This window comes from Alexandromys fortis, unplaced genomic scaffold (genome assembly GCF_014885135.2).
Source record: "Alexandromys fortis isolate MF-2015 unplaced genomic scaffold, M_Fortis_MF-2015_v1.1 scaffold_201, whole genome shotgun sequence".
NCBI lineage: Eukaryota > Metazoa > Chordata > Mammalia > Rodentia > Cricetidae > Alexandromys > Alexandromys fortis.
In genome coordinates, this window is record NW_026068087.1 from 923,836 (window position 1) to 938,143 (window position 14,308).

Consider the following 14,308-nt stretch of genomic DNA (forward strand, 5'->3'; position numbering starts at 1 on the left):
CACAGGAAATCTCTGTCACATGTGTGTGAAGGCAGGAGGAAGTCTGTCTCTCTTCAACTCAGTTTTCCTATCAACCTAAAACTGCTTGGAATATAAATGATATCCAAGCGAATGGCTGAAGCACACAGATGGAATGGTCTCAGCTTCATCTGGACCTGGGACAGCTGTGGCCATCTTGCTGCAAGATTTGAAGGATAATTCAAAGGATAATTTTTTTTTTCTTTTTTAAGCTGTGTGGGGGTAAAACAGGGCCATTGAGATCCGCAGTGGTCAAAAGCACTGGCTGCTGGTGACCTGAGTTTAATATTCGGGAGCTACATAAAGGTAGGAGAGAACAGACTCCATGGGGTACCGCTCCCCCAACACACACATGGAGAGGGAGAAAAGAAGAAACCCATCTCTGGGGATTGGCACCCCCTCACCTGTGGATTCCTTGTCATACTCGGGACACATCATAAGGACACAAGTGTCCATAGCTCAGGGTTCTGCTATTCCCACCTGAACTGATACACATCTGAGCAGGTTTTCATAGACATTTAGATAATGTGGCTGGGGATAGGAAGCCCAGTACCTACACCTACTGAGGGGCTGCAAACTCTCCTGTTTAAGGCAGTAGGATCAGGAGTTCAAGAACAGCCTGGGCTATATATTGAATTCAAGGCCAGCCTGGGCTATATAGTGTAACCCTACCTCAATAAAGAAAAAAAGTAAACTATAAACGAAGATGAAACATAGCTAAATACGTAGTTGGTTTCCGTGCAGGTCATCTCCACATCTACCAAATACCACCCTGCCTGGCAGGACCCAACATTCTCAGGAGAAACAAAGGTCAGAGAAGGTGAACTGGAGAGGCCACAGACACAGGCTTCCAAGCACGTCAGAAAGCAGGAGTGAGGTGCAGGCTGCAGACAGAAGCCAGGGGCTGTCCTTAAGGACAGGCGCCTAAGCAGGCCAGACATCGAGCCGCATTCCAGCTGCAGGGAATCTTCCTGACCTTGGGCCTGGTGACCAGACGCTCTCTTGGGTTGCAGCTCCATATGGAGGCTTCCTGCCAACTTGCTGGGACCTCTCTTCCAGGTGTGTATTGTCAGCAATAGCCTGGCATCTCTAGAGCTCCAAGGCTCAAAGGGGGACCCTCCCTCAAAGGAACAAGGTGGGTAGCAAGAGGAGGCCACTAGTGCCCTCTCTGGCCTCCAAGTACACACACACACACACACACACAATCAATCAATCAATTAAAAATAAACTAAAAGACAATCTTTCACAAAGTACAACAAGGAATTTAAAGGAAAAAAAAATAAACTAAAAGATAAAAAAAAAATGCCCAGCATTCAACTAAGAAGAAGACAAGAAATGGAAAATACAGACAAGAGTGGGGCAAAAGGCATCTAAGATGCAACAGGAAAACAAGTACCCACTTCAGCCAACTGAAAAGGAGCTGCAGCCAGGGAGCTGTCTGTTGCCTGAGGTATGATGGTGTTCTCCCTACTGCATGTACTGGCTTTGTGGAAGCCTAGTCTGTTTGGATGCTCACCTTCCTACACCTGGATGGAGGGCAGGGACCTTAGACTTCCTATAGGGCAGGGAACCCTGACTGCTCTTTAGACTGGAGAGGGAGGGGGAGGGGCGGGGAGAGGGAGGGAAATGGGAGGAGGTGGAAATTTTTAATTAAAAATAAATTTAAAAAATTTAAAAAAAGAAAGGCAGAGGCAGGAGGATCTCGAGTTCAAAGCCAGCCTGGGCTGTCCAGTGAGCCTCGCTTTCCAAGAAGTGAAAGTAAATGATGAAAATTAGATACATTAGAGACAGCCCTGAAAACTTTCAGCGCCCCAGGCTATGGAGGTATAAGTTTGTCAGGACAAAGAGATAGGAGTCAGGATGTTAGACTTCGTGGCAAAGACTCCCTGTGCCAGCCATCGATGGGAAAATGGCTTCGAAATTCTGCAGAGAAGTGATTTCCAATCTAGTTGTATACTCAAAGAGATCATCTATTCAGTGTTAACGCAGAATGAAAATGTGCTTGCTGGGTAAGGACTCTAAAACTGATCTCCCACGAACCTCTTCACGAGCAGCCATCGAAGGAACTACTCCATCAAAGCAGAGAAGCAAGGCAGAGACAGGAACGCGGCAGGAGCCAGGAGCCGGCACAGCTGAAATACACCCACCCCACTGGCAGGAGCGGCTGTTTTTTCTTCAGAGCTTTCTGGCACTATTTGATTTTTGAACTATGAACCCATATATAACTTTGATAAAAATGAAGTTTAATTAAAGAAAAGATGGTTGAAACACTCGATAGTAAGTTCTAGTTGCCAGATAAAAGAGGGAAGGAGGTGGACAGAGGAAATTAGCGAGGAGAGCGGAACAAGACCCAGAACTGACCGAGTGGGCTCTGAGGTGGAGCGCCGATGAGACTTCTCTCTGTATGTCTGTCTGCATCCTCCTGGGGATGACGGGGTGGGGGACATTACTAGGGCCTCCAACTGAGTGCAGAACTCCGGGTGGAACCAGGGGGTGGGGGGCTTTTACCCGAAGCAGCCACACCTCAGAAGAAACAAGGCTTAGGAAGTGGTGGGAAGAAGTCACCAGGGTCTAGTGAGCAGAGTACCAACGCACATTCAAGATCGTACACTTGCTGTTCACTCTTTGCCCTCAGCACTCACATCATCTGCCCTTCTCCACCTGCCCGTCCGGCTGAAAGACAAAGTCCTGCGGCACTCAGGGAGCTACACACGACATCTCAGCCTGCCTGTCTGCAGGAGCCTGGCGTCCATCTGTCTAAGTATTCGGTGTGAGAGCCATCTTCACCGAGTCATTCTAAGGGTGAGGAGGACCACACGCGTTCTTATCCTTGCCACTAAGTGAGGACTCAAATGACAAAGGGAAGGACACTGCCTAAGCCTCGGACTCCGAGATCCACCTGCCCCTACCTCCCGCATCCTGGGATGAAAGGCATGCATCGCCATGCCCCGCCAAGAATTGCAGTTTTGAGGTCTAGACTATATAGTAAATTTGAGGCTCAGCGGGGCTATATAGAACGATCCTGTCTCCTCCCCACAAAACAAAAACAAATGGAGCCGGAGAGATGGCTCAGCAATTAACAGCGCACTTGTTCTTTCAGAGGACCTGAGTTCAATTCCCAGGGCCCACATTGGACCAATCACAACTCTCTCTCTCTCTCTCTCTCTCTCTCTCTCTCTCTCTCTCACACACACACACACACACACACACACATACACACACACGAAATAAACAAGTAAATAAATAAATACAAGTCATTAAAAAACACACAAACAAAAACAAAAAAAAATAATACCATCTGCATCTGTTGGCTTCCAAGTCTCCAGACTGAGACGTCACAGATGCAGAAGTCGAGGACAACAAAAGTGTGCCATGTGGCAAGAAGGCCCTCCCGATGCACTCCATCCATACCCCTGTCCTCACTCGGCAATCCACAGACCTCCTACCCATCTCCACACTACTCCTGACGATGTAAAACAGGCTGGGATTGACCACCTTGTACACCCAGGGCAACACCCATTACTGACACTGGTTTCCACAGTCTGTCTCCCTTCCCTCCTACTCAGAGAGATAGCCTGGGCCATCACAGTCCAGGTGGGCTCTGTGGTCCTCTACTTTCCGACAGAGTGTGGATGCATTTGGCTGGGCTACGACCCATAAGGCTTGGGCTTTCTGGGGGCAAGCAATGTGTTCCCTTAGAGGAAAGGACAAAGAAATGGAATCAGGGGTTATTATAATTTAAATAATTTGGATAAGGGCTTTCCCCGAAAGGCTCCTATCTTGTAAGCTTGGTTCTCAGGGTGGTGTTGTTAAAATACCAAGCAAGATAACTAGGTTATAAGGGCACCAACTTCCATACACAAGAGGAAGCCTGACCTCTCTCTGTCCGGTTTCTTAGCGCATATGCGTGTTCACTCTGCAGACAGTAGTTTCTTTTCTGGGGCTCCATCAAACACAACACAGCTAGAGAGGACCTTAGCAAGGCTGGAGCCTGGACCAGCTGCTTGGACTTCCTAATCACCAGAACTGTGAGCCAGATGAACCTCTTTTCTTTATACACTGCCTAGAGTCAGGTGATTTATTTTAACAGCAACACAAAATGACCACGTGACCACAGCTGGGGTATACTTGCTTATGCACACCACACATGTGGCTGCACCAGAGCCCCTGAAACTGGAGTTACAGTAGCTGTGTGCTGCCAGGTGGGTACTGAAAACTGAATCCTCGTCCTCTGCAAGAGCAGTAAATGCCAACAGGTGTGGAAGCACTGGCCTTTCATCCCAGCACTCAGGAGCCGGTGGAGGGCGAAGCTCTGTGAGGTCAAGGCAGACATGGTGTAGTGGAGGTTCAGGAACAGCCAGAGATACAGAGAGATTGTGTGACACACTAACTGAGAGAGAGAGAGAGAGAGAGAGAGAGAGAGAGAGAGAGAGAGAGAGAGAGAGAGAGAGAGAGAGAGAGGGGAGAGCACTGCTAGCCACCAAGTCATCTCTCCAGGCCCATCGTTAAATTTCTATTAGCTCCATTTTATACCCGGGCAACCTGAGGCTGGAAGGAATCTGGGCCGCACCTGATCTTATCTAGCTAGAAAACACGGGGGTGAGGGTCCCCGCTTCAATCCTGTTGCAACTCTTGTTATCTAATTTATGCTGTAACTCATAATGTAGTTCAGGCTGGTGTTAAATTCTTGATACCCTTCTGGTTATGGAGACTGCAAGTGTGTGCCATCGAGCCCAACGAAAGTTATGATTCCCGAACTCAAAGACCCAAGTCTCTTTGTTAGCAATCCTTGACAAGAATGGGTTGCAGTGAAGGATATCAAAAAGTGGAGTAATAGCTGAGCAGTGGTGGTGCACGCCTTTAATCCCAGTGCGCTGGAGGCAGAGGCAGGTGGAACTCTGTGGGTTTAAGGTCAGAGTGAGTTTCAGGACAGCCAAGGGTGTTACACAGAGAAACCCTGTCTAAAAAAAAAAAATCCCACTCATGTGCGATATCTATCTTTACTTGTTAAACTTGTTAATATGGGTGGAGTATCTATTGTATATATCATCTCTAGGAGTAAACATCTGCTCCTGGAGGTTTTGTGTGATTTTCATGTTAAATTCTGATCATGCCTTTTCCACCTGACCCCACAGGATTTGTTAGCCTGAGGACTCTGTTCCCATACATTCATTCACTTTGGAAGAGTCCAGCTCTGTCCTAAAGGATGATCCTGATCCCCTCATTAACATTTGTCATGACGGTTTGTTTCTTTTTCCTTGTAAGACATTCATTTCAAAATGAAACTTATCCAGGTCTTCTGCTTCCTGATGAAAACATAAGTGGACATTCTCCTAAAACGCAAGGGACAAACCTGAGAGGGCCCTTAAGGCTTCCTCCCTGTGCTGTTTTCAGCAGCTACTCTCTTACTCCTCTGTTAACTCAGGACACCACTGATAAAGCGAGCCTCCATCAGCTAAAAATTGCTGGAGCAGTGTTTAACGAAAGAGTTCACGGGACCTGTGTGTGGTCCGCACTCAGGTCAAAGCAGGACAATTGTAGAGATTCCGAGGTGAGCCTGGGCTACATGGGACCCCTTCTCATCTCCCAAAAGAGCTATCAAACTTGTGCTGCTTGAGGAATCATTGGAGAATCCCCCATGATCCCTGGGGGGGCGCGGAGATAATGGCTCTAGGTACACGTGGTTTCAGGTAGAGGCCAGTCTACCAGTATCAGGTACTGTGGAAGGATGAGTTGTGAGGAAGAAAAGGTTCCCGAGCTACAAAAAAATGGAAAGTCACTCAACATAGCCTGCCCTTACCAGTCTCAGTCACTCATGGTCAAATGAGGTCTAAAAATATTAAATAGAAAATTGTATGCACCAATAGTTCATAAATTCCTAGCACGTGCAGTGCTCAGGAGTACAAGGAAATGGTGGGTGGTCCTACTCTGTGCCCTCCTGGATGTAAGTCAGCCATTGTTAATGTATCCAGCCATTGTTAATGTACCCATGCTTTATAGTTGCCCCCTTAGTCAGTGGCCATTTTCAGATCAACTGCAACAGTGTAGCAGTATATGAATTCAAGTAACCCTTACTTTATTTAATCAGGGTCCCATAGTGCAGGGTTAGTAATGCTGATGGTTTTATTACAATATATTTTATAACTGTTTTATTTTATTTTATTATTAGTTTCAGTGCCCAATTTATACATTAGGTTTTATCATAGGAATGCATGTATAGAAAGAAACATAGACTGTGCAGGGTTTGTTTTTAACTGCAGTTTCAAGCATGGACAAGGGATCTTGGAGACTGGGGCACCTCTGCTTATACAGTCAAAGCCCAGACTTCTGGAATGGAGTTGTCTCCTCAACTCTAAAATAGGGGTAACACTTTGACCAATACCTGGCTTCCTAGTGACAAGTAATTATAAAACGATCTTGCAAAGAAAGGGGCTGCAACAATATAAATGTCTACAGTGACAGAAGCCCTGGCAGTTTATTTAGGAGTTTAAGTTAACTGGTAAAACTGTCTGCTCCTCAGTGCCTGGGGCTGGACTGGACCATACTACAGAGGCACGGTGGAAAGACAGGGTCCAGGTTCCCTCAAACTGAAGAGGCAGAAGATTGTGAACAACTGCTGCCAAATAGATTTTCACTTTTTGTTGTTGCTGTTGCTTGGCTTTCTGAAGCAGGGTTTCCCTGTGTAGCCCTGGATGACTTGGAACTTAGACCAAGTTGACCTGGAAGTCACAGAGACTGGCCTGTCTCTGCCTCCTGCGTGCTGGGATTAAATGTGTACTCCACCAGCTCTGACCCAGCCCAGATAGATTGCTGCTTTAAAAGCCAACTCCCTGCTCTTTTCTAATGATGTTCTCTCAAAGCTTACTTGGTGTTGAACAATGACCTTTTGGGACACATTCATACATCTAATTATAAAAAAAATAGATAATACCGCTATTCATACTTCTTGCTGAATGAATAGCATTATTTCCTTTTTAAGTCAAGCATGAACATTTGGGTCTTCTCTTGCTTGCTGAACTCTATGTTTTTGGAAAGTAGGGTTGGGTTGCATTTTTCTCTCTCCCCTTGCCAGACAACACTTTGGTTCTGGAGTGAGTCCTCTGTAAACACTTTTGAATGCATGCTGTTAGTTCTGGTCCTGTTACCTGGAAATTGGCTGGTCTCCTGCCCATCAAAACAAACATTCACAGATCTTAAATTGCTTTTTAATCCAAATGGATTGTAATTCTGTTTCCTGTTCTTGCCCACCTGTTCAGTGCCACCGAACAGGTGGCTCACCCTCCACGTGGCCGACCTCCCCTTCATCCCAACCATGGGGGCGTTGTGAAAATAAGTCATCAGGAATTGTGATATGTACGCAAGAAGGAGCTTAGAAGTTGTTCTAGCTACTTCTCTACCCAGGCTTCCTCAGACTGCCCCAGGAGTCTTCAAAGAACATAAAAACCCAGGCAGACAGGAAGCTGCTGGGTGGTTGATGTGCCAATCTCCCAGCGTTTATTTCCAGCTCACTCTTGCTCTGTAAAAACACACACTGTCTGATAAAAGGTCTGTGAGGAAGGCTGATGACCCTGGCTGCAGCAGGAAAATCTGTTGAGTGCTGTGTGGCCAGCTCGGGGATGAGCCCCTTAGGCTCACAGAGCCATGGACAGTCGGACTAAAAGCTCTCATTAAAACACAAAGCCCCGAGCACGGGAGAGTGCCTTGACTGAGGCTGCTTCAACGCCCATACCGACTTACCTAGGAAGTACAGAGTTGAGCGGCCTGGCTTTTGGTGGGGATGGTACTTTGGGCTCTGCCACCGCGTTTCCGGAAGACCCTTGCAGAGTGTCGGGCACTGGTCCCGGCGGCGGGTTTGGAAGTATTTCCCTAGCGGAAGTCAGGAGGTGCTCTTTCACTTCTTTCTCCCGCGACTTGGCTTTGTGTTCCGCCAAGAGGAGGTCAAATTGCTTTCTCCGGCCTGGGACTGCTCTGCGGTGGCTCAGCGAGTGGGTCTACGGAGAAGAGAGAGGAGAAGCACAGCCTCTTTGATCAGCACATAAACCTGCTTCCCCGCGGCCCGCATTTCCGAAATTGCAACCACAGGCAATGAAAGGTGCTTGGCAAAGTCAACTTCAAGGCAACAGCTCCTGTTCTGTGGCCGGGAAGAGGCAGAGACCGCTCGGACGGACACAACCATGTCCTACACTCCAGGTGTTAAGAAGCCAAGGCTTCCTCCAGACAGCTTCAGCGCGGAACCCAGGACCACCTCAGATGAATGACACCCGCAAGGGCCAAGCTAGAGTCAACGCATGTGCGGGTGGGAAGCTCCAGTTGGCCCAGGCAAACAGGGCCATACCCTGGACCCCTCGGGGCACTAGAAGGACAAGAGGAAATCTGGGGCTTGAGGCTGCCCAGTGGCGGACGCCAGGGGTCTGCCTGTCCCCTGGCCACCCTGAGGGGCTAGATCAGGGAGTAGCATCTCATCCTCCCCTCCGGGGCTGCCTTTCTGGGCGCTGCCGCCGCCGCCACCGCCGCCGTTCCTGCATACATTAAAACGTAGCAGGCTTTAGAACCGCCTGTGAGTGCCTATAAATACAATTTACTGTCTGGCCTCCCAAGTAACACGGGAAGCTTAGGGTGGATTTTTTTTTCTTTCCTTCTTCCCCTTAAAAAGCCAGCCAGCTTGAGGCAGGCACTATGCTACCGTGGACAGAGAAGAAAGCATTTCCCTTACAAAGAACAGCTGGAGGTCATGTCGAGGTTCCACACCCTGCCGCGTGCGGAGAGCGGCGCCAAACACTTCGACAAAGGCCCCAGCAAGAGCAGGAAGTATTTTCTTTTTTATGGAAAGAGAAATACCTTGCAGGTGAGGGATCTTGTGCAAGGTTTCTTTGTCTCGGGATCCAATACTCCACAGTGTTTATTTGGGTCAAATTCTCTCTCTGGTTTAAGAAACAAACAAAAAATATAAGAAAAAAGGAGACTAGATAGGATTTGGCATTAAGACTACATTTTTTTTTAAAAAAATGCACATTTGCACCAACAAGTGAGACATTGTCAGGCAATCTGTTTTGTTTTGATTTTCTTCCCCCCAACCAGCTGCTAAAATGCTTCAAGAATCACTCAGGGGAAATGGAGCTCCACTGTGAACCCAGACATTCCGAGCCTGCTACAGGGCAGCACGGGGAACAGGGCAGGAGCAGTTGGCAGAAGGGAAGGACCATGTGCTTGCAATACTTTATTTAACTTAAAATAGTCCCACAGGCCCTTGGCACTTTGGGCACCACGGCTGCAGAGCAGGGAGGTCCACCTGAAACCCAAAAATGCCCCCTTTCTTCTGGAGAACCCACGGGGGCCTCTGTTTGCCTTCCTGGTTTATGCATTGCCGTGGGAGCGTGTCCACTGACGTGCCTCACAAAGGCCCTTGGAGAAGGCCTTCCACACAGTCTCGCAGATCAGGAATATTCCACTCTGGCGTGCCACAGGCAGAGGCAGGAGAAAGTGTGGCAGGAGAAAGTGTGACAGGGTGCCTCTGTGGGGCTGAACTTGAAGGCACAGGAAAAGCAGCCCGCTAACCCTATAGCTTGTGCTGTCTGTACATAGTCCTCGCCCAGATGCTAGCCGGGAGGAGAAACAGGACACAGGGGCCTGGGGGGTGAAGGATGACTGAGGAGCGACTGCTTTCCCGGTGTCCTCCTTTCTGTCCCGACCGTTGAGAGCCTCCATGGAAGTAACTGCTAACTGTTCTTTTGATGCCTCTTGCGATCCTTCACCTCTTTGGGGCTTACAAAACCGCTTACCACACCTGCAAAATGTGGGGATGTGTGGCAATCTCTCCAGGACCCTCAGGCTTTAGGAAAATCTGTGCTGTTTCTGGAAGGTACCAGCAAACACCTCAGTCCTGCAGAGCAGGAAGGCCACAGCTCTCTGGGTGCGAAGGGTGGAGAGGGGGCCCGTTAAGGAGGTGCCAGGTCTCTAGAAAAGGGAGGTGTCTGTGAGGGCCTTGAAGGCTGCAAACTGAAGAGAGTTCCTTAGCCAGACACTGGGTGCATTTACTGGTGTAAAGTTGGAGCATAATAAATGAATGTTCTATTTTCAAAGGTCTGGGGGTCGGGAAGGGGCCGCAAAAGGGCTTGTGGGGCTGCAGAATCTGTTTCCCCCCTCCCCGCCCACGGCCATGAAAATGTCTCCCTCCCTTTCCACACAGAGAGCTCTGTCCAGCAGGCAGCGGGCGAGCAGGTGCTAGGTGCCAGGCTGCCTGCTGCTGAGGTCTTTCACTTCGGTCTGCCAGAGTCGGGCCTGTGCCCAGACCCACACAGCACCTCATGTGGAAACTGAACAGGGTTTTGGCTAAGGATAGGATCTGGCTGTTGAATCTGTGAGAGAGGTAGAGACAAGCAAAGGACCCATTGGGACAAGACAACCCACAAAACACAAAATTCCACCACAGGCTGGAAGATGCCAAGGTAGTGTTAATGCAGCAATAAGGGACCCGCAGCCTCTGGACACTGAGCAGGCCAACAAAGACACACACACACACTAGGGTGTGGCCACCCACCTCTGCCCAGTTAACTGGCACTTTCCATTTGGGAAGAGAGCTAGCAATGGGGGCTGAGTCCGTGCAATGAAGTCCTACGATGCACTCCCTTTATCTTGATTGTGGGTTAGCAGAACATGGGGAGAGGGGAGGAGTTGTCTCTCAATGTTTTTGGTAGGCCCGAGTACTTTTAAAACACAATTTTTAGATACAGATATAAGATAGAAAACCCAATTAAATATGAAGTAGTATTTAAAAGCTGCTCACACTTCCCTGGGTGCTGAAAATCCATGCCTGCACCAGAAGCCACATCCTCAAGGGTGGCTGTCTCTGTATTTTGTTTTTCCTAGCTACCCTTAGACAGGGCCCATGGTGTGTGCAAAACTATGAAGTGCGTGGCTTCTTCCAGTCACTCGGAGACGTCAGAACAAGTCATGCTCAGTCGACAACAGATCCAAAGCAAACGTCGTCCCGTAAAGTGGCAGCTGTCGCCTCTGAGTGGCCACGTGTCTCTTCAGAGGACTGACCTGAGAGACATCCCGACACCCCCATCCGCTCTGCTGGTCTGTATACCCCCCCTTGAGAACTCCAGCCTGACCATAGGGCAGAAGGCAGCCACAGCCCCAACTGCAGAATCAGCCCAGAAAAGCGGGAGACCAAGAACAGAGGTTACAATTCCCTCTGCAGCACAGTCGCTGAGTGGGCTGTCCTACCCACCCCGTCATGGGTTCTGAGATAGCCCACGAACAACAGCAAGGCGTCAGCTGGAATCATGCCAGTGTGGCGTGTCTGTGCTGGGCCACCAGGCTAACAAGACCATCAGAGTCTACGCCTGTTGGTTGAGGCAGTCTCCTGCTTCCTGGGCTTGTAGGATAAATAACGCCGAAACTCGGCCGGGGAGACCTCATCTGCACTGGGGTGCATGAGAGAAAGCACCAGTCCTGCCTGGAGTTTCCAGATGCCAGAGCGGGTACGCTCCAAGTCACCCTTAAAAGGAAAGAGCCGTTCGGCTACATGAACACATCACTGGTTACAGGGGGGACTCGGTTTTAGTCCTAGCACGAGCCAGACTCTAACCACAGCGACGTACCTGAGAGTCTCCGGTAAGGCTTGTTGCTGGTTTTGGCGCCGTTTGGGTGCTTCTTGTCTAGAGCGGCCGAGAGAACCGCCTTGCCGTTTAAGATCTTCTCTGGTGACGGTGGCACCGGCTTGGACATCAAGGCAGGCTTAATTAACGGTGGGGTGGAGACAGCAGAGGAGGAAGTGGCTGCAGTCGTGGTCGTAGGGTTCATTTTGACATTGGCACCATCTGCCTTCACTAGGTTAGGAATTTTCTCTAAACTGACTACCGGAACTGGAACGCTGAAAAAAAAAATAAGGGAACACACATGCAAGGCTGCCTTCTTTGCTCCATCGGGTCCACCGGGGAGCTACACACGATTATCGTTATCAGAGCGCTTCCTTACCACTTGTTTATGCTCCTCCTGGACCTGAGCAGCGTGATTCCCATTTTGATGGGTGGGAGATTTGTGTTGTGAAAAGGATCGACGGGGGGGGGGGGGCTGGCACAGTGCCCGGGATAGATAAGAGCAGACTGATCACCTCCCAGGATGACTGTCCCTATGGGTCCTCTGATTCCCCCACTTCTCAGGCCCTACATGTGGTCCTCTCTGACACAGCACCTTGGGCCAAAACAAGGCCACTGCTGTGAAGCCCAGGAAGGCAGGTAGCCTGTGCCCTGGAGACAACCTGCTGCCTTGGAATCAGGTCCCCTCCCCGTCCTCCGGCTTGTGGGTTGTCTCCCACCCAGGCCCCATCCAGGCCTGACATCTGCTTCAGCTGCCAGAGTGCTGACAGGCTCACACCCCACGGAGCATGGCTACAGGCCAGTGTGGGGCACGCTGCTGTTGGAGAGCTGCTGGATCATGCTCGCATCCCGAGGATGGGCTCAAATTGAGTGAGGCGCCATGCACCATTATCTGATATTCCATTTTAGGCAGCTAGTTATGTAAATAGGCAATTCTCCAGACTGGCAGGTGAGAGGATGAATTTTAAGAAGGCGAGAACACAAAGGTGTGCGCTCCCTCTGCACAGCCTGTCACCTTCGCCCCACGCCCCTGCTACTTCTCCAGGAAGGCGCGTGCGTTTGATTTCTGCTGCTCTTTAATGTAAGAGGACCCTGTGTCCGGGGGGGGGGGGGGGGGCGTGGGGGGGATGTGTCTCGGGGTCTTGAAAGATGAGATGAATAAGTTTTGCTTTGGTCTCTGAACCAGATTCCCTTTTCTCCTGGCAGGAGGATAGACTGCTAACACTTCGGCTCCACAATCATCTCCGAGCGGAGAGAGTGGAGCTGCTTAGCGACAATGCCAAATGTCGGGGAATATGTGGCTCTCGAATGCGGGCAGACAATGTAGGGCATGAAAGAGAGGCTGGTTTTGGCAGGCAGGAATCCTGCCTGTCCACATGTCTGTCCACATGGCTGGCTGGCTCTTACTTCTCTAAGCCGTGTTCACAGATCATTTCTCTGATCGAGTTGTTCATGAAATTATTTTAGCAACTCGTCATCCTCTGCCATCGTTCTGATTTGGAAACAGAACCACAGATGTTAGTTGTAGGTCTTGGTGGAACAGATCGGAGCTGGACATTTTAGACTTTCCCACGGGACATGCATCTTCTCGGCCTGCAGAAAGGTAGTTTGGGGACGTAAAGCCCAGGAGAAGGGAAATGGGAAGAGTGTTTTCTGTGATGCTCCGTGTTGCGGTCACTGAGATGGGGCTAACCTGTTTTTTTTTTTTTTTTTTTAATCTGTTTAGGGGGGATTCTCTAAGTACTCACATGCTACTTACTGAAGAACAGCTCCAGAAACTCTCTTGGATGGGAGGATGCTGAGAAGCCACAGAGACATTCCCTGGTGAAATTAGCACCCCTCAAAGTTCATGTGTTAGGACCTTAAACCTCCAGACACACAGGTTGACAGTGTTTGGGAGTGGGGGAGGGGGGCTTTGGGAAGTAATTGGGATTAGATGACGTCATATGGGTGGGGTTCTACAATGGGGCTAATGGCTTTATAGGAAGAGGAGAAGAGGTCTGAGCTCTCAGCCTTCCTGCTCCATCTGGTGATAACTCTCCACCGTACTGTGCTCCAGAAGAAGATCCTCAGCAGATGACGGCATCTTGGCCTTGGACCTTATAGCTGTCTCACTGTATGGTGCAGACTTATTTCCATTATAAATCAAAAAGTTTGTGATATTATCACAGAAGCAGAAAACAGACTAAGAATATAAAAAGATGCCATGACAAAAATGCAAACTATGAGACAGTATGAAATATAATTCTTCTTGACTCATCTCCTCATCCAACTTAAAAAAGCATAAGTTACAGGAATCAGGGCCCCTTTTTTTTTCTCCCTTTGAGACATTGTCTCAAGCAGCCCAGGCTGGCTTTGAACTTGCTATGTAGCCAACACTGGCCTTGAACCCTCGTTGTCCTGCCTCGCGTCCCGAGTCTGGGATGACAGCTGTTTCATACTCGCCCCTCCCAGTTTAGATATGAGCATCTTGAAGGGATGTCTTTACATCCTTGGACCTGGCAGTGGTAGCCACAGGGCGGAAGCCGACCAAATGCCGTTGACACAGCACACGGATGCTACTATCCAGCTTTACAAAGGAAGGAAATCCTGACCCATGGCTGGACCCCGAGGACAGTATGCTGAGTAAAGCAAGCCAGTAACTAAGGACAAGCTGACCCCACTGACATGAGGCACCCACAGTAGCT

At 49.4% G+C, this 14,308-nt stretch overlaps 1 protein-coding gene across 18 annotated transcripts in view; it reads right to left on the reverse strand.

Annotated features, from left to right (window-relative positions):
- Positions 1-14,308, reverse strand: part of Atxn7l1 (ataxin 7 like 1) — a 208,316-nt gene that overhangs the window by 18,591 nt on the left and 175,417 nt on the right. For all 18 annotated transcript variants that reach the window (XM_050122292.1, XM_050122290.1, XM_050122289.1 and 15 more), the window contains 3 exons: positions 11,625-11,896; positions 8,857-8,939; positions 7,756-8,009 (listed from right to left, as the gene is read on the reverse strand). In XM_050122292.1, coding sequence (XP_049978249.1) covers positions 7,756-8,009; positions 8,857-8,939; positions 11,625-11,896 — 609 coding nt within the window. The remainder of the gene's footprint in view (positions 1-7,755; positions 8,010-8,856; positions 8,940-11,624; positions 11,897-14,308) is intronic.